The sequence below is a fragment of the Triticum dicoccoides genome, chromosome 6B (assembly GCF_002162155.2).
Source record: "Triticum dicoccoides isolate Atlit2015 ecotype Zavitan chromosome 6B, WEW_v2.0, whole genome shotgun sequence".
Classification (NCBI taxonomy): Eukaryota; Viridiplantae; Streptophyta; class Magnoliopsida; order Poales; family Poaceae; genus Triticum; species Triticum dicoccoides.
Window position 1 is genome coordinate 587,625,726 of NC_041391.1, and position 19,391 is coordinate 587,645,116.

Genomic DNA, 19,391 nt, shown 5'->3' on the forward strand with positions numbered 1-19,391 from the left:
GTCCACCAGGTGGGGCCACCTATCCCGGAGGGCCCCGTGGGCTGAAGTGGGAGGGGAACCAGCCCCTAGTGGGCTGGTGCGCCCCCCTGGGGCCCCCTGCGCCTAGGGTTGGAAACCCTAGGTGGGGAGCGCGCCCCACTAGCCTTGGGGGGCACTCCACCCCCCTGGCTGCCGCCCCTTGGGAGATTGGATCTCCCAGGGCTGGCGCCCCCCCTGGGGGCCTATATGAAGGAGGGCAGGGGGGAGGGCAGCCGCACCCTGTGTCTTGGAGCCTCCCTCCCCCTGCTACACCTCTTCCTCCTCCCGCAGCAGCTTGGCGAAGCCCTGCCGGAGTTCTGCTGCATCCACCACGCCGTTGTGCTGCTGGATCATCATCAACCTCTCCTTCCCCCTAACTGGATCAAGAAGGAGGAGACGTCATCCGCTCCGTACGTGTGTTGAACGCGGAGGTGCTGTCCGTTCGGCACTTGGTCATCGGTGATTTGGATCACGCGAGTACGACTCCATCATCACCGTTCTCTTGAACGCTTCCGCATGCGATCTACAAGTGGTATGTAGATGCAATCTCTCTCCTATGACTCGTTGCTTAGATGAACTCATAGATGGATCTTGGTGAAACCGTAGGAAATTTTTTAATTTTCTGCAACGTTCCCCAACAGTGGCATCATGAGCTAGGTCTATGCGTAGTTCTCTATTGCACGAGTAGAACACAATTTTGTTGTGGGCGTAGATCTTGTCAACTTGCTTGCCGCTACTAGTCTTATTTTGCTTCATCGGTATTGTGGGATGAAGCGGCCCGGACCGACCTTACACGTATGCTTACGTGAGACAGGTTCCACCGACTGACATGCACTAGTTGCATAAGGTGGCTAGCGGGTGTCTGTCTCTCCCACTTTAGTTGGAGCGGATTCGACGAAAAGGGTCCTTATGAAGGGTAAATATAAGTTGACAAAATCACGTTGTGGTTATTCGTAGGTAAGAAAACGTTCTTGCTAGAACCCAATTGCGGCCACGTAAAAGATGCAACAACAATTAGAGGACGTCTAACTTGTTTTTGCAGCAATTGTCATGTGATGTGATATGGCCATATCATGTCCCTATTATATAATTGCATGTGATGTTTATTATGTTTATGCATCTTGTTTACTTAGAACGACGGTAGTAAATAAGATGATCCCTTATAATAATTTCAAGAAAGTGTTCCCCCTAACTATGCGCCGTTGCTAAAGTTCGTCGTTTCGAAGCACCACGTGATGATCGGGTGTGATAGATCCTTACGTTCACATACAACGGGTGTAAGACAGTTTTACACATGGAGAAACACATAGGGTTAACTTGATGAGCCTAGCATGTACAGACATGGCCTCGGAACACAAGAGACCGAAAGGTCGAACATGAGTCGTATGGAAGATACGATCAACATGGAGATGTTCAACGATTATGACTAGTCCATCTCACGTGATGATCGGACACGGCCTAGTCGACTCGGATCGTGTAACACTTAGATGACTAGAGGGATGTCAATCTGAGTGGGAGTTCATTAAATAATTTGATTAAGATGAACTTAATTATCATGAACTTAGTCTAAAACCTTTGCTAAATATGTCTTGTAGATCAAATGGCCAACGCTCATGTCAACATGAACTTCAATGCGTTCCTAGAGAAAACCAAGCTGAAAGATGATGGCGGCAACTATTTGGACTGGGTCCGGAACCTGAGGATCATCCTCATAGCAGCCAAGAAAGATTATGTCCTAGATGCACCGCTAGGTGAAACACCCATCCCAGATAACCAAGACGTTATGAACACTTGGCAATCACGTGCTGATGATTACTCCCTCGTTCAGTGCAGCATGCTTTACAGCTTAGAACCGGGGCTCCAAAAGCGTTTTGAGCGACACGGAGCATATGAGATGTTCGAGGAGCTAAAAATGGTTTTTCAAGCTCATGCCCGGGTCGAGAGATATGAAGTCTCTGACAAGTTCTATAGTTGTAAGATGGAGGAAAACAGTTGTGTCAGTGAGCACATACTCAAAATGTCTGGGTTGCACAACCGCCTGTCCCAGCTGGAGATCAACCTCCCGGACGAGGCGGTCATTGACAGAATCCTTCAGTCGCTCCCACCGAGCTACAATAGCTTTGTGTTGAACTACAATATGCAGGGGATGGTGAAGACCATTCCTGAAGTATTCTCAATGCTGAAGTCAGCATTGGTTGAAATCAAGAAAGAACATCAAGTGTTGATGGTCAATAGGACCACTAAGTTCAAGAAGGGCAAGGGTAAGAAGAACTTCAAGAAGGACGGCAAAGATGTTGCCGCGCCCGGTAAGCCAGTTGCCGGGAAGAAGTCAAAGAATGGACCCAAGCCTGAGACTGAGTGCTTTTATTGCAAAGGGAAGGGTCACTGGAAGCGGAACTGCCCCAAATACTTAGCGGACAAGAAGGCCGGCAACACTAAAGGTATATTTGATATACATGTAATTGATGTGTACCTTACCAGTACTCGTAGTAACTCCTGGGTATTTGATACCGGTGCCGTTGCTCATATTTGTAACTCACAGCAGGAGCTGCGGAATAAGCGGAGACTGGCGAAGGACGAGGTGACGATGCGCGTCGGGAATGGTTCCAAAGTCGATGTGATCGCCGTCGGCACGCTACCTCTACATTTACCTACGGGATTAGTTTTAAACCTCAATAATTGTTATTTAGTGCCAAGTTTCAGCATGAACATTGTATCTGGATCTCGTTTGATGCGAGATGGCTACTCATTTAAATCCGAGAATAATGGTTGTTCTATTTATATGAGAGATATGTTTTATGGTCATGCCCCGATGGTCAATGGTTTATTCTTAATGAATCTCGAACGTAATGTTACACATATTCATAGTGTGAATACCAAAAGATGTAAAGTTGATAACGATAGTCCCACATACTTGTGGCACTGCCGCCTTGGTCACATTGGTGTCAAGCGCATGAAGAAGCTCCATGCTGATGGACTTTTAGAGTCTCTCGATTATGAATCATTTGACACATGCGAACCATGCCTCATGGGCAAAATGACCAAGACTCCGTTCTCCGGAACAATGGAGCGAGCAACCAACTTATTGGAAATCATACATGCTGATGTGTGTGGTCCAATGAGCATTGAGGCTCGCGGAGGATATCGTTATGTTCTCACTCTCACTGATGACTTGAGTAGATATGGGTATGTCTACTTGATGAAACACAAGTCTGAGACCTTTGAAAAGTTCAAGGAATTGCAAAATGAGGTAGAGAATCAACATGAACGAAAGATAAAATTCTTACGATCAGATCGTGGAGGAGAATATTTAAGTCACGAATTTGGTACACACTTAAGAAAATGTGGAATCGTTTCACAACTCACGCCGCCTGAAACACTCTATTGGATATGGTGCGATCTATGATGTCTCTTACCGATTTACCGCTATCATTTTGGGGATACGCTCTAGAGACAGCTACATTCACTTTAAATAGGGCACCGTCTAAATCCGTTGAGACGACACCGTATGAATTATGGTTTGGGAAGAAACCTAAGCTGTCGTTTCTAAAAGTTTGGGGATGCGATGCTTATGTCAAGAAACTTCAACCTGAAAAGCTCGAACCCAAGTCGGAAAAATGCGTCTTCATAGGATACCCTAAGGAAACCATTGGGTATACCTTCTACCTTAGATCCGAAGGCAAGATCTTTGTTGCCAAGAACGGATCCTTTCTGGAAAAGGAGTTTCTCTCGAAAGGAGTAAGTGGGAGGAAAGTAGAACTTGATGAAGTACTACCTCTTGAACCGGAAAGTAGTGCAGCTCAGGAAAATGTTCCTGTGGTGCCTACACCGACTGGAGAGGAAATTAATGATGATGATCAAGGTACTTCGAATCAAGTTGCTACTGAACTTCGTAGGTCCACAAGGACACGTTCCACACCAGAGTGGTATGGCAACCCTGTCCTGGAAATCATGTTGTTAGACAAAGGTGAACCTTCGAACTATGAAGAAGCGATGGCGGGCCCAGATTCCAACAAATGGCTAGAAGCCATGCAATCCGAGATAGAATCCATGTATGAAAACAAAGTATGGACTTTGACTGACTTGCTCGATGATCGGCGAGCGATAGAAAACAAATGGATCTTTAAGAAGAAGACGGACGCGGATGGTAATGTCACCATCTATAAAGCTCGACTTGTCGCTAAGGGTTATCGGCAAGTTCAAGGGATTGACTATGATGAGACTTTCTCTCCCATAGCGAAGCTTAAGTCCGTCTGAATCATGTTAGCAATTGCCGCATACTATGATTATGAGATATGGCAGATGGACGTCAAAACGGCATTCCTTAACGGTTATCTTAAGGAAGAGCTCTATATGATGCAGCCAGAAGGTTTTGTCGATCCTAAGAATGCTAACAAAGTATGCAAGCTCCAGCGAAACATTTATGGGCTGGTGCAAGCATCTCGGAGTTGGAACATTCTCTTTGATGAGATAATCAAAGCGTTTGGGTTTAGGCAGACTTATGGAGAAGCCTGCGTTTACAAGAAAGTGAGTGGGAGCTCTGTAGCATTTCTCATATTATATGTAGATGACATACTTTTGATGGGAAATGATATAGAATTCTTGGACAGCATTAAGGCCTACTTGAATAAGTGTTTTTCAATGAAGGACCTTGATGAAGCTGCTTACATATTAGGCATCAAAATCTATAGGGATAGATCGAGACGCCTCATAGGTCTTTCACAAAGCACATACCTTGATAAGATTTTGAAGAAGTTCAAAATGGATCAGTCCAAGAAAGGGTTCTTGCTTGTATTGCAAGGTGTGAGATTGAGCTCGGCTCAATGTCCGACCACGGCAAAAGATAAAGAAGAGATGAGTGTCATCCCCTATGCCTCAGCCATAGGATCTATTATGTATGCCATGCTGTGTACCAGACCTAATGTAAACCTTGCCGTAAGTTTGGTAGGAAGGTACCAAAGTAATCCCGGCAAGGAACACTTGACAGCGGTCAAAAATATCCTGAAGTACCTGAAAAGGACAAAGGACATGTTTCTCGTTTATGGAGGTGACGAAGAGCTCGTCGTAAAGGGTTACGTCGACGCTAGCTTCGACACAGATCTGGATGACTCTAAGTCACAAACCGGATACGTATATATGTTGAATGGTGGGGCAGTAAGCTGGTGCAGCTGCAAGCAGAGCGTAGTGGCGGGATCTACATGTGAAGCGGAGTACATGGCAGCCTCGAAGGCAGCGCATGAAGCAATTTGGGTGAAGGAGTTCATCACCGACCTAGAAGTCATACCCAATGCGTCGGGGCCGATCAAACTCTTCTGTGACAACACTGGAGCTATTGCCCTTGCCAAGGAGCCCAGGTTTCACAAGAAGACCAGGCACATCAAGCGTCGTTTCAACTCCATCCGTGAAAATGTTCAAGATGGAGACATAGATATTTGCAAAGTACATACGGATCTGAATGTCGCAGATCCGTTGACTAAACCTCTTCCGCGAGCAAAACATGATCAACACCAGAACTCTATGGGTGTTCGATACATCACAATGTAACTAGATTATTGACTCTAGTGCAAGTGGGAGACTGTTGGAAATATGCCCTAGAGGCAATAATAAAAGGATTATTATTATATTTCTTTGTTCATGATAGTTGTCTTTTATTCATGCTATAATTGTATTATCCGGAAATCGTAGTACACGTGTGAATACTTAGACCACAATACGTCCCTAGTGAGCCTCTAGTTGACTAGCTCGTTGATCAACAGATAGTCGTGGTTTCCTGACTATGGACATTGGATGTCGTTGATAACGGGATCACATCATTAGGAGAATGATGTGATGGACAAGACCCAATCCTAAGCATAGCACAAGATCGTGTAGTTCGTTTTGCTAGAGCTTTTCCAATGTCAAGTATCTCTTCCTTAGACCATGAGATCGTGTAACTCCCGGATACCGTAGGAGTGCTTTGGGTGTACCAAACGTCACAACGTAACTGGGTGACTATAAAGGTGCACTACAGGTATCTCCGAAAGTGCCTGTTGGGTTGACACGGATCGAGACTGGGATTTGTCACTCCGTATAATGGAGAGGTATCACTGGGCCCACTCGGTAGTGCATCATCATAATGAGCTCAAAGTGACCACGTGTCTGGTCACGGGATCATGCATTACGGTATGAGTAAAGTGACTTGCCGGCAACGAGATTGAACGAGGTATTGGGATACCGACGATCGAATCTCGGGCAAGTAACATACCGTCTGACAAAGGGAATAGTATACGGGGTTGCTTGAATCCTCGACATCGTGGTTCATACGATGAGATCATCAAGGAGTATGTGGGAGCCAACATGGGTATCCAGATCCCACTATTGGTTATTGACCGGAGAGCCGTCTCGGTCATGTCTGCATGTCTCCCGAACCCGTAGGGTCTACACACTTAAGGTTCGGTGACGCTAGGGTTGTATGAATATGAGTATGCATCAAACCGAATGTTGTTCGGAGTCCCGGATGAGACCCTGGATGTCACGAGGATTTCCGGAATGGTCTGGAGGTAAAGAATTATATATAGGAAGTGCTGTTTCGGCCATCGGGAAAGTTTCGGGGTCACCCGGTATTGTACCGGGACCACTGGAAGGGTCCCGGGGGTCCACCGGGTGGGGCCACCTATCCCGGAGGGCCCCGTGGGCTGAAGTGGGAGGGGAACCAGCCCCTAGTGGGCTGGTGCGCCCCCCCTAGCCCCCCCTGCGCCTAGGGTTGGAAACCCTAGGTGGGGGGCGCGCCCCACTAGCCTTGGGGGGCACTCCACCCCCCTGGCCGCCGCCCCCTTGGGAGATTGGATCTCCCAGGGCCGGCGCCCCCCCTCCCTGGGGGCCTATATAAAGGAGGGCAGGGGGGAGGGCAGCCGCACCCTGTGTCTTGGCGCCTCCCTCCCCCTGCTACACCTCTTCCTCCTCCCGCAGCAGCTTGGCGAAACCCTGCCAGAGTTCTGCTGCATCCACCACCACGCCGTTGTGCTGCTGGATCATCATCAACCTCTCATTCCCCCTTGCTGGATCAAGAAGGAGGAGATGTCATCCGCTCCGTACGTGTGTTGAACGCGGAGGTGCTGTCCGTTCGGCACTTGGTCATCGGTGATTTGGATCACGGCGAGTACGACTCCATCATCACCGTTCTCTTGAACGCTTCCGCACGCGATCTACAAGTGGTATGTAGATGCAATCTCTCTCCTATGACTCATTGCTTAGATGAACTCATAGATGGATATTGGTGAAACCGTAGGAAAAATTTTAATTTTCTGCAACGTTCCCCAACAATATTCGCCTCAAGAAATCATGGAATTTCATGCTTTGATGACATTGTCCTCATCCATGCCATAATGTCAGCTAGAATTGCTTTGGATATCATTATTCTAGGATGTTGGAGAATTTGGACTCAGAGAAATGGAAAAAAAATCAGGAAAGAGGTTCCAAGCATAAACCGCTAGAAATACATACTTAAGGAAGATCTTCTTCTCTTACAGCACAGAGTCAAAGCAAGGAATCGAAGCAAACTAGAAGAATGGATTACAACACATCTGTGATGTTGGCAGAGCTAGACATACATCTTCTTAAGAGTATCCATGTTTCACAAAAAAGTCATTGTTGATTGTATTTCCTCTTTTTTCTTTAGTTTGTATATATTTTACCTTAAATTAATGGAGATTACCGTAGAATGATTGTTCTGTGATTGGTGCTTCAAAGAAACCAAATCTTCATAGCAGGCGAATTACGGACTCTTTCACCCGTTGGCCAAGACATGCAACTCACTGCGTCACTCTAAGTTGTCGGGCATTGTTTATAGCGGCGTTGCTCTTCACTCTAATCAGTTTAGTATCCGGGTGGAAGGCCACGACAAGTGTCCGTGAATGAAATACCATGATCGAGGTTGTTGGTGCACGGCGCTGGACTGCCGTGGAAGGAAGCAGCGCACCGTTATGTGTTCTTCGGCTAGGTACGTAATTTCTTGTTTGAGGTGCTAGTGTCGTTCTTCTTATTCGTTTTGTATGCCCCATGTGCTTATGTTCCGCATCGCACCTGGAGACCAAACATGAATTCCTCTATGCCCATGGGATTAGGTTGTTCTAGTTCGCAATAGACAGTTGGAAGGTGAAGAAATTGGGTGGGAATTCCTTTTCTTTATGGGCATGGACATCCTTGGCTATGTTTACTCCAAGCTATACTTACATATGCATAATTGTTGCATTCCATTTTCTTCACTTGATATTTATTGATCCACGGTTTTACTTGCATCTACAGGTTCGTACTATATCTGATATTTGTATTATTTATCCATTCTTGGTTTTCTTTGGAGGTTCTACAGTTGCTAGCGGTTGACATGACTTACACATTTCGTTTCACAACTCCTTAGCGTCACAGCAGCAATGTCGGCTGGATCATTGGTATAGTTAGCCATGACACCATGCTCTTACATGTGGAAGATAAATTCTTTGCATGTTGCTATGACCTCCCCAACTTCTAAAAATAAGGAAGTAGTACAAGAACATGTATGAACTTACTACATACACAGATAATTTCATGCCACCGTGTGGCTTTCAAACGCATTGTTTTCTTTTTTTCCTAATTAAAAAAGGAACATGGGCGCACACACATGCTTTCACGCCGCGCCTATGCCCTCTAGTTACTATCTTATCCTGGTAACTAGAGTAGACACGCAATTAAACCACTGCAGTAGTATGAAATTGCACGGTCGGCTAGTAATATGACAAGGCGAAAATTCAGATGCATGCATCGAGCTCGCTCGAAGTCACATAAGGCTCAGAGAGCATGAGACCGGTGGGGCATCCGTGTATTAGTCTGGTCGGATTCACACACTTATTTACCCGGCTTGGTCAAAGTATGCAATGCTACCACGATCAGATCGATCGACGACTGCGTGAATTGAAGTGCTCTCTTCATTTCTCTTGGATCTCTCACTGCGCAAGTAGTTGAATATTCACTCCACCATAAACTATTGTCCTCACAAAGTCACCGGTGACCTCATCCAAGATTCCATGACAAGAGCTACAGTGCACGCACTCACGAGCAACGACTTCATAATTACCGGCTTCACCAGAGAGCCGGAGATGCCTTTTCATGTCGTCCGTGCCGCCGGCCGGTTCTGCATGCCAAACGACCAAGAGCAACCGCGTGACACAACCGCCCCACATGCACCGCCACCCGACGAAACATTTAACCACCGCACTGTTGACGATGGAGCAGCATGTCTCGTACTACATACGGAGTACGTGCCGAGAGACATGCTACAGATGTGTGCTTGACGCCCGTGAGGACACGCCTATCGGCCTATATATACGATCATACAACGTACATACGATCGGACGCACGAGCCCATGCATGGATACGCTCATACTCCGCTTACGTGGGTACGCATGCGCGTCCGGCAACGGCATGTCGTTGCCGATGGGAGGAGGCCGGCCGGAGCTGGTTGCTTCCGGCGACGGGGCAGAGGCACGTGCTGGAGCCGGCGGGTTGGCCGGCAGCCCATACAATCGATTCCGCTCGTCCGCCCCATGCAATAAACACCGCGACGGCGACGTGCAACTTGGTCACGTAGTAACCGCATGCAAATGCAATTTGGCGGCCTGCCCAGTCCTCTCCTCTCTCTCTCTCTCTCTCTCTCTGTCCGCTCCGTCCGGCCCCATCCCCGTACCGGACTACCGGCGGATAGGTAAGTACAGGTACTCTCGTCCTTCCTAGAAACTACAATGCGTGTTTCATGCATAGCATCGCCCTTATCATCGATCGATAATGCATGCTAGCTAGCCAGTACTATGATCTCGGAAAGTAACGATCTCCGGCAGGAGCAGTACCGACCTAGATATGAGCCCCTAGCTAGCACAGAGGTAGTACTCCCAGCTAGATGTAAAATGATATTGATGTTTTTTTCGGCGCGGGACTAGCTTTTCCAGAAGCTCGTGTCAGAGAGGACAATGGCTCGAACATGACTCGGCAGAGATCGGTGGCGCGTACGCAAACTGTTTCTTAACTTTGCCGTACGTGCCCCCCAGCTGGCCCCAGCTCTTCTTCAGTGTTTACTGTAGCTAGTGGTGGGCAGCCAAGCCAGAGGCCCAGCGCTTACTGATCAATCTCAAATCTGCGATCTATGAACACTTACGTAGGAGTACTTCGCAGTTACACGCCCCATGACCCATTCGCGCGATCCATAGCTAGCTAGCTATAGCCTAGGCTGGTCTCGACGTGGACGCATCGATCGATCAGCACGTACAGCCGCGCCGCGACGTACCGTACGCGCGCACGTACCAGAGGCCGGTTTTGGCAACAGCAGAAGGATGGGAGCCGGAAAGCACTCGTACCGGCATGCATCCCCAAAGAACACACGCTTTAGCTGTGAGTGAGCCTTGATGAGTCCAGTGTAGCCGTAGCCGCAGCCGCACAGCTACATACGACACGGCCGGCCCTTCCTTGGTTGAAAATAGGACCTATCCCTGCTCCGTGGATACATGTAGTAGATACCACCCATCTTCACACGAGCGGCCGACACGTGGTCCGTCCTCCATTTACTACTCCTCACGCGATCGGCCGTTTGTTCGGTTGGTCATGTCATGTCGTGAGAACAGAGAGAGAGGAACAGAGGTGCTAGTAGTACGAGAACTGTGCTGCTGCTACCTGTAGAGTAGCACTCCAGCACAAGTCATAGAGATGTAGTAGTCGGGTGGCCGGCCGGGCCTAAAGCAAACAATAAACATGCCCCACGGAAGGGCCGAAGTCGAGCTCGTTAGTTAACTAAAGGCGCATATGTGGGTATCGATCTTCTGGATCGGGGACACACGTACGTGGCGTGTAACGTAATCACACGGCAAAGATAGCCAAGAAGGGCGCGAGCACGCCGTGCCGGTGGTGGTGGCGGTGGGCGCCCTGCCGCCTCGCCATCGGCCCGAGACCCACCACCGCGGCGTGCCCCTCACATGCGCGCCCCTTTTGCCCGCCACAAAGCTACCAGCGGCAGCTGTGCACCCTCCCGGCCGCTCGTCTCTCCGTCCACCCGACCCGAGCTAATCTACCATCTGTGGCCTGCGGCCGCCCCGCGCCGTGCGCGCACGCCGTACGTGGCCGTGCCTGGTTCGCGCGCCTGGATCTCGCAACGGATGCAGGCACGTATTCCCCCCCGGGTCGCGGGATCCGCCGGCCGGGCCGATCGGCCGATGGAGACGGCCGGACGGGAGGGCGGGGCCGGACCAGACCACCGATCGACGACGGGGCCCTCGTGTCGTGCCGTCCAGCGGTGGAGGCTCGTGACATGACGGCCATTTTCCTGTCACGCGGCCGGAGCCACGGCGGCCAGGCCCCGATCGACCACATGGACGGCGGCCTTAAACACGAGCACGCGCTCGCCACGCGACGGTCACGTGAAGGTTGGCGCGCGCTGTCCGGTCGCTAGCCCGCCCGGTTGGTTTCAATCGCCAACATGGCAGCGGCGCAGGGGCTCCACGCTTCGGGCGCCCGAGATTTGCGTCCCGCCGTTCGGTAAACCCCGCCAAACTGAGCCCACCCCCATGCATGCAGCAGACCAACTCTTAACGAATTACCTATAATTATAGTACTACTGTATCAGACGTTTACATACATACATGCATAAAAAACCGTAGGCGTACGTGTTGCGTCACTCTCCCTCAATCATCGCGCTGAATCCAGGCGCTAATCTCCTGTGTTAGGTGCGTTTGCTGCACATAAAACCCGTACTGCTACTTAATTGAAGCGGCGTGTCATGTGTCACTGTGCTGGCATGCCCACAGCACACGACAAGAGAATGAAGGCGTATGTGCATGCATGTACGCGTCCGCTCTCACGTCCCGGGCAGCCGGCCGGGGACAGGGCATCTTTCGGGTCTGGCGCTCGACTTGTTTTCTTGTGGATAGTGCGGATATATACAGTTGATTGACGTAGTTAATAAAAGACTTGCCGCTGATTAGAGAGTTGCTGTGCTGCATGTATGTGTGCAAGTGCAATACAATAGTTGCGTCCGTGTCCGTTCTCACGACAATGACGGAAGGGTGGAGAGAAGAGGCCATCGATCCATGTCCCTGTTTAGCTTTACACATACACAAGGTGCGTGTTCTTTCTCCGAAAAGCTTATTACTCCATGATCAAGACTCTCAATTTGCACTACTCGACTAATTAGGCAATGCCGATGATTGACAGTGGTATGATCAGTTCGTGGTACATACACGTAGTACGTCTTAACAAGGCTCGGAGCCAGGAGACCGAGCCGAGGGACTTTCGCTTGGAATAACATCAAATCACAACCTCAAACGAAACAAGTGATTTTGTCTATTTCCTGGACGTTGCTGGATCGGTCAGCATGGCGAGGAGGCGAACACGTCTAGCCAGGGGTTCTTTCCCGGTAAAACCGAACAGTCCTGCAAGGCAGCATGGGGCACGTGGCTAGTGGTGGGTGGTCATTTAAGTAGGGCCCAACGAGCTGCCTCTCCACCTGTGGGCCCCACACGCCGATGACCGTGGGGCCGGGTAGGCCCGGCTCATCAGTGATTAGACGGAGAGAGACACGCGGGCCCGGCTACCCCGTTAGAGTTCCTACTTTTGCTCTCCGCCAGTAGCTAGTGCTATAATTACTTGCCGAGGTCGAATTATCTCCGCGCATCTACATCGTTCCCCAATCCGTTCTCCCCCCTATAAAGACACCCTCTCCCTTTCTGTCTCCCTCACACACTCCTCCAGCGATTGCACAACTAGAAGTTATCCAGCGAGTATCCTGAGCAGCTCGACGTCAGCGAGGGCCGCCCTTCGCTCACCGGCCAACCGCCCGGCACCTTTTGAGCGTACACACTGCGAGGCTTTGTTAGCCGGCGGGAGTCTGCAGTCTGCTTGCTCCGGCACTAGCTAGCTAGCTCATCCCGGCCGGCCAGCGACGTAGCAGCGGCTAGGAAGAAGATGTCGAGCAGAAGGTCGTCGCGCGGCTCCATCTCCGACGAGGAGGTCAACGAGCTCATGTCCAAGCTCCAGTCTCTGCTCCCCAACTCTCGCCGCCGCGGCTCCAGCCAGGTAACTTGCTTAAGCTTACCACCCAAACACGGATGCACACGCACATTACTCCACCACTCGCCAGCTAGCTAGGTGGTTGCATTGTCCGTGCGAGTTTGACTTGCACGAAGCCAGCACGAAATAACGGGGGAGTGAAATGAAAATGCAGGCGTCGACGACGAAGCTGCTGAAGGAGACGTGCAGCTACATCAAGAGCCTCCACCGGGAGGTGGACGACCTCAGCGACCGGCTGTCGGACCTCATGTCGACCATGGACCACAATAGCGCCGAAGCGGAGATCATCCGCGGCATCCTCCGCTCGTGATCGTACTACGGCGCCGGCCGGTCGATCGGCGAGAGCTCAACCGCCAGGACAATTAAGCGGCGGCTGCGCTATGGGTCTCTCCGGCCAGCCGGACACGTACGAGAGCTTTGCTTAGCTAGGGTATATATATCGTCCTCCACATATTTAAATATGTATCTCTTTCCTGCTCCCTTTCTGCCTAGATCTGATCGTGTAGATCAAAAAATGTACTACGTGTCTCTAAGCTTCACTCCGTCTGTACTACGTAGGGCATTAGCTTAGCTAGCGTTCCTACCTTGGGCCAAAGCTTATCCTCGCGCGCTGGCTGCTGCTTGAGCTAATCTCTCGATCGTCTCCTCCGTGTGTTGTCCCTTTCTTGATCTACTACTCGATCTGTAAATTTAGTTGGTGGCATTGGATCGAGTTGTGTCCTCTATCGACAACCGACCGACCACTACTACGGTACTACTACTACCTAGAGCAAATTAATATCATCGTCATGTTGTACCACCCCAGCTTTAACTTTTGTTGGAATACGTACTACGAGATCAAATTAATACTAGACTGGTGTATGGTATTAAGATAATATGCAAATGATGCCGGGCTTTCATGGTTGCTTCCTCTATGCCCTCTCGCCCTCGATCGGCCCTATCCGTACGTACGCACGTGACGCAACGCGTTTACTTTCATCAGGTTAAAAACACGATGATTACGCTATACTATTTATGCTTGCATATAGATCCAGTGGTACCACTTGACATGTATGGAATGGCCCACTTGTGGTTGCGGTGGCTCCGGCTGTTTTGATGCTACGACCAGTGACTCTCCTTGTGCTACGGAAACGGCACGGCGTTATGTGAAAAGAGTGCAAACCCGGTCTCTCTATGTGTGTCTCCACACCAGTGCATGTGTCTCCACTTGGGTTTGTCCTTTCTTTAATCAGCACTTACTGAAAGAAAATAGACGAGGGGATCAGGAAAGGCTTCGCGTCAACTGCCTTATTTTGCCGGCTGTTAATGCTCGTGGACGCTGTCGACCACCCTCCTCCCTTCTCTTTCTGCGCGCACACCCCGCATTCATGTTTGTACGATCGATATATCCACCGGCGTACTACCAAACGAGACGACGACTCACGACCGGGTGTGGTGAAGTCGCCCACCCTACAATGCCGGCCGATGAAAAGCAGCCGGCTAACAATACTGTCTTTGGACGAATTAGGCCAACTCCAACGCATGACCCGAGATGAACGCCTGTTTCCCTACTCGTCCGGCATTTTCGACTCTGGCAACCTGCAGGTGCGCGACATGGACGGCACCAGTGTACGTTGTGTGGCATGAAGACAAGGTGTTCGTTGAAATGCCTAAAAGAGGAGGAGGAAGAAGAAGGTAGATGCTGACGTGTGGGTCCCACTTGTAATAACGGTAAATATAATAGTCAAAATAAATGAAGTGGGTCCTGCATGTCATAAACACATTTAAAATTGGCAAAATGGTCATCAAACTCGGTAGTTTTTTGCCACAAATTAAGTAAATGTGGTATTCTATTGTCACTGTTAAGAAAAACCCTAAATATGCTAGCCAAATTGTCAACTTAGAACTACATGCATGCCCTATACACCCAGACGGACATAGTATATAGGATTGGTAGAGTGACATAGTAAATAGCTAATGAAATTTTAACCCTGGTGGCCAGGAAATAACTAACCTTACGAGTTTTCTAGAAACCTGGTATAAACGCACACATGCAATCACGCACTCACTCACGTATATGAACATACGCATCTGTACCCTACTCGCAGGAACATCTTTGAGAGACTATGCCAGCAAATTATAAGCACCTTATAAGATTCTTTTAGCTGCTCAACATGAGTGAATGGTGGACAGCTAGCCATATAGAGCGCAACAAACTAACGTGCATCTGGCGCAGCCAAGGACGCGCGATTTCCCTGTATGGACAGTCACTGGTTTGTGCAAGTTTCTTAAGGGTTTCTTGGGCAAAGTATTACGCGCATACATGCATGTGCCCTACTATCACAATGTGCAGGTAGGTTCGTTTAATTGCTGATGATGGGTGGACAGCGTTGCTAGCTTCTGCAAGGAACCCCACATGCATGCCAATGCCATGCTACTACTACGAAACAGTGTGCATGATATGTACACTGGCTGTAGCAGCTAGCTAGTTCGACGGCGGCGCAGGCTAGAAGGAAAAAGAAATAGTGTCTTTTTGAAGAGAGCGTTCTCTCGGGTTTCATAAACTAAAACCACAATACCTTTTTACAAACTACAGCCCTAACAGTGAGCTAAAAAACGAGGCGACGAGACGAGAAATGAAACAGGGAAACTCTAGACGTTGCCAGACTGACCAATCAAATGGCATGCACAACATCCCATCTCCTATGGCCTTGGGGCCATGGAGGTGCGGAGGACCTTGGCCCACATCGACGGGAGGGACCCTGTTCGCATTCTTGTTAGGTTAAGTGTCTATGTTGGGATCATGATGCGGTGGCGAAGCCTCTTAGTAGGAATAATGTCTCCCACGCTCTATTCCATTTCTGACGCGTCTAGTATCATCGGAGGACGTGTGGAGGTGTGTATCCATCGGATCTCGCAGGATTTGGCCGGTGCTGGCGTTCGATGGATTTGTTTGGGTCCGGCCTTCGTTTATCTTCGTTTGGGTGTTTACAGGTATGATCCTTATGATCTATGACTTTCTTCATCGATGATGGTTACTACTCTCATGTGTTGGTCCTATGGGGCCTTCACATGGCGGCTCCCTGACTGTTTATTACGCCAAGATTTTCCCGGCTCTGACGAGGGAGAGGCGGTGACGGCGATGTGCCTTCGACTCGCTCCAGTGCTTGTTGTCGTCTTTAGGTGGTCCCTGGACAATGGTTGTAATTTTTATTACCTTTGGTGTTCTTTGTATTACCATGATTGGAGCTAAATAGATTGAAAGTTTCTCACGCAAAAAAATATCATACACAACATAAAAGTAAAAGTGTCGGGGGATGGCCCCCGGGCAGGCAACGGAACCAGAATCCTTTTCAAAAACATCAGGGCTGGCGAAGCCCCTCAATCCAGCTCGCCCCTGGCCGGCTCCCCAGCGCGACCCGCCAGGTGCTGCGACCGGCTAGCCGGCTGGCGAATGCCGGCCGTCCGCGAGAAGTCAACCCACATTGACAAGTAGGCGTGGCTACAGTACGTCCTCCTTTACGCAGGCCCTGACGGGCGTGGCGGCGGTGCTCCCCACGCCCCAGCCCGGGGCGGGCTGCGTCCTGGAGGTGTGGCCTTGTAGCTGGGGAGCGCTGGTCTTCCCATGACGCCCGGCGAGGCGTGCCACAGTATCCAGCAACCGGTCGTACCCGTGCCCGGCCGCCCCGGTACGGCCTGCACTCGGCGGACCCAGTGAGACCCGCACCCGGCAGACCCGTCAGACTCGGCGACCCCCGCCGCCGGCTCCCAGACACTGACACAAGGGCCCCGCGGCCATGTAATATTCCCGTTGTGACCCTGGGGGTCGGTCTATAAGACCCCCCAGGATGCCTCCATGCACAGGGCGATCATCAGTAGAACTCACACCCACACCCACACGCACTCACATAGAGGAGAAGCAGCGCATGCATTGGCCTGTCTTCCTCCCCATGAACAGCTCCAGGAGCAAACCTGTATGCACTTCATATAAACTACACTCGGCAGGACTAGGGGTGTTATCTCTCCGGAGATCCCCGAACCTGGCTACGTCTTGTGTCTCACACTTGCTTGTGCCAACCTCGCCCATGGAACCCACCGGTGTCCTTGTGCATGTCCCCTCTTTAAGCCATCTCAAGGCATCTGCCGTGAGATCACCACGGCAGTTGACGCCCACCGTGGGGCAGCTCGCGGCATCACTCAGAGTCACGTTCCAGACGGGGCCCTTTACGGACTCCAGCGAGCGCATCATGCATGGCTTGGTCCCCGCGCTCGGCGCGGCACTGGACGGCTTCACCGGTTCGTCCGTCATCCCCTTCGGTGCGTTGCGCCTTTGTCGTGCTCACCCCGGACGAGTACCCAAACGAGGTGCTCGACGTCACCGACTCGCCCATCCCCATCAGCTGCGACATCTCCAGCGATCTGGTGGTTCTCTGCACCCGCGTGGAGGTGCTCACCATCGGCTCTGCTTCCTATTCGGACAGCGCTGCAAAGAAGGCCGCAACCGCTCGCCCAGCACGGCCGACCCGTTGCGCGCTATGCTGCAGAACCTCAGCATCCCCATCACCACCGACGTCGACGCCACCCAAGCCAGGGCCCGGCTCAACTAGGAGCGCGTGCGCCTGCTGGACGAGGCCACGGTGCTTGCTGCTACGCAGCACCGACTGGAGTCCGCGCAGCGGGAGCGCAACACCGCGTACGGCTTCACGCCAGCCGCTGCCGAACCTAGCTGGGTCGCCGAGATGCGGACCGATGGCGGTGCCATCGGCCGTGCCCTGGGCATGGTCCCGCCCGTCTACGACACCCTGGTCAAGAACATGTGCATCACGGAGGTGGACGCAGAAGGCCTGGAGCTCCTGTAGAGCGAAGAGCTGCAGCAGCACATGCAATGCATGCGCATGCTTCTCGCTGTTGCGAACACGCAGCAGAAGCACCACGATGATCCCACGGCATCCGTCTCGCGTTGCACCAAGGACTTCGAGCCCCTGATAATCCCCAAGTGCAGGGAATCATCATAGCAATTTCCAAAGGTGGAAGTGATAAGCATGGAGTGTTAAACCCACAAGGAGCTAAAGGTAAGATCAATATTCTCTCAAGTCCTATCTGCAAATGATACGACTCTATGTACACCGAACGTTTGCTTCCAACTAGAAACGAGAAATAAAACTACATTGTGGGTATGAAGAGGAAACTTTGCATGATATTGGAGATCTAAAATACTATTATCATAGAGTTAGAATATATTACTTAAGTATTATACATAGCGAGTTTGGAATAATGATGGGCCGGTGTGCAGAATTATCCTAGGCATGTGTTAACAAGACCGGTAATTACTATTGCAATTTCATATGAGGGAGAGGCATAAACTAACATACTTTCTCTTCTTGGATCATATGCACTTATGATTGGAACTCTAGCAAGCATCCGCAACTACTAAAGATCATTAATGTAAAACCCAACCATAGCATTAACATATCAATTCCCCTTTATTCCCATACGTCGTGACCCACTTATCCACGTTTATGCTTCTCTCACTCAAGCAACGCAGACAATAAGTAAACCATGGACATATTGCAACACCCTACAACAGGAATCCCTCACGCTTGTGCGACACGGAGGGCACAATAGGACATCACCAAAATAAAACATACAACTCATACCAATCTAGATCATCAATGAACCCAAAGACAAAAGATATCTACTCAAAACATCATAGGATGGCAACACATCATTGGATCATAATATGTGGCATAAAGCACCATGTTCAAGAAGGGATTACAGCAGGGTACGGAAGAGTGGTCCGCGTAAAAGAGATGAGGATGGTGATGTTGATGAAGACGATCACCACGACAATGATTCCCCTCCCGATGGCACTCCGGCGCCACCGAGAGAGAGGAGGAGAGGTTCTCCCCCTTGTGCTTCCTCCTCCATGGCCTCCCCTCTGGATGGGGAGAGGTTCTCCCTATGGATATTGGCCTTCATGGTGATGATGGCCCCTCCAGGATCCTTCTCCATGTCCTCCAGTGATGATGGCCCCCTCCGGCAGGGTGCCAGAGAGGGCCTATATTGATTTCTCGTGGCTATAGAGGCTTGCAGTGGCGGAAATTCCGATCTAGGTTATTTTCTGGAGGTTTGGGCATTTCTAGGAGAGGTTGGGTCGAGAACAAGTTAGGAGGCCCCACGGAAAGTCCATGAGGCACAGGGCCGCGCCCCAGTGGGGTGGGCGTGCCCTCCACCCTCGTGGGGCCCATGGGACTCCCCTCCAGTAACTCTTTATGCCATTATTTTTTATATTTTTTAGAAAAATTCTCCGTTGATTTTCAGCGCATTCCGAG

The 19,391-nt window shown here is 50.4% G+C and overlaps 1 protein-coding gene across 1 annotated transcript; it reads left to right on the top strand.

Annotated features, from left to right (window-relative positions):
• Nucleotides 1–12,732: 12,732 nt before the first annotated feature.
• LOC119326077 (transcription factor ILI5) lies at nt 12,733–13,931 on the top strand. Its single transcript, XM_037599778.1, has 2 exons — nt 12,733–13,086; nt 13,235–13,931. Exons 1-2 carry the CDS (start codon nt 12,976–12,978, stop codon nt 13,388–13,390), a joined length of 267 nt encoding a protein of 88 aa, XP_037455675.1. The 5' UTR covers nt 12,733–12,975; the 3' UTR covers nt 13,391–13,931.
• The last annotated feature ends 5,460 nt before the right edge of the window (nt 13,932–19,391 follow it).

Coding starts and splice junctions, on each gene's coding strand:
- LOC119326077 (XM_037599778.1), top strand. CDS start 12,976: ATGTCGAGCAGAAGGTCGTCGCGCGGCTCCATCTCCGACGAGGAGGTC. Junction 13,087..13,234: donor GCCGCCGCGGCTCCAGCCAG/GTAACTTGCTTA, acceptor ATGAAAATGCAG/GCGTCGACGACGAAGCTGCT.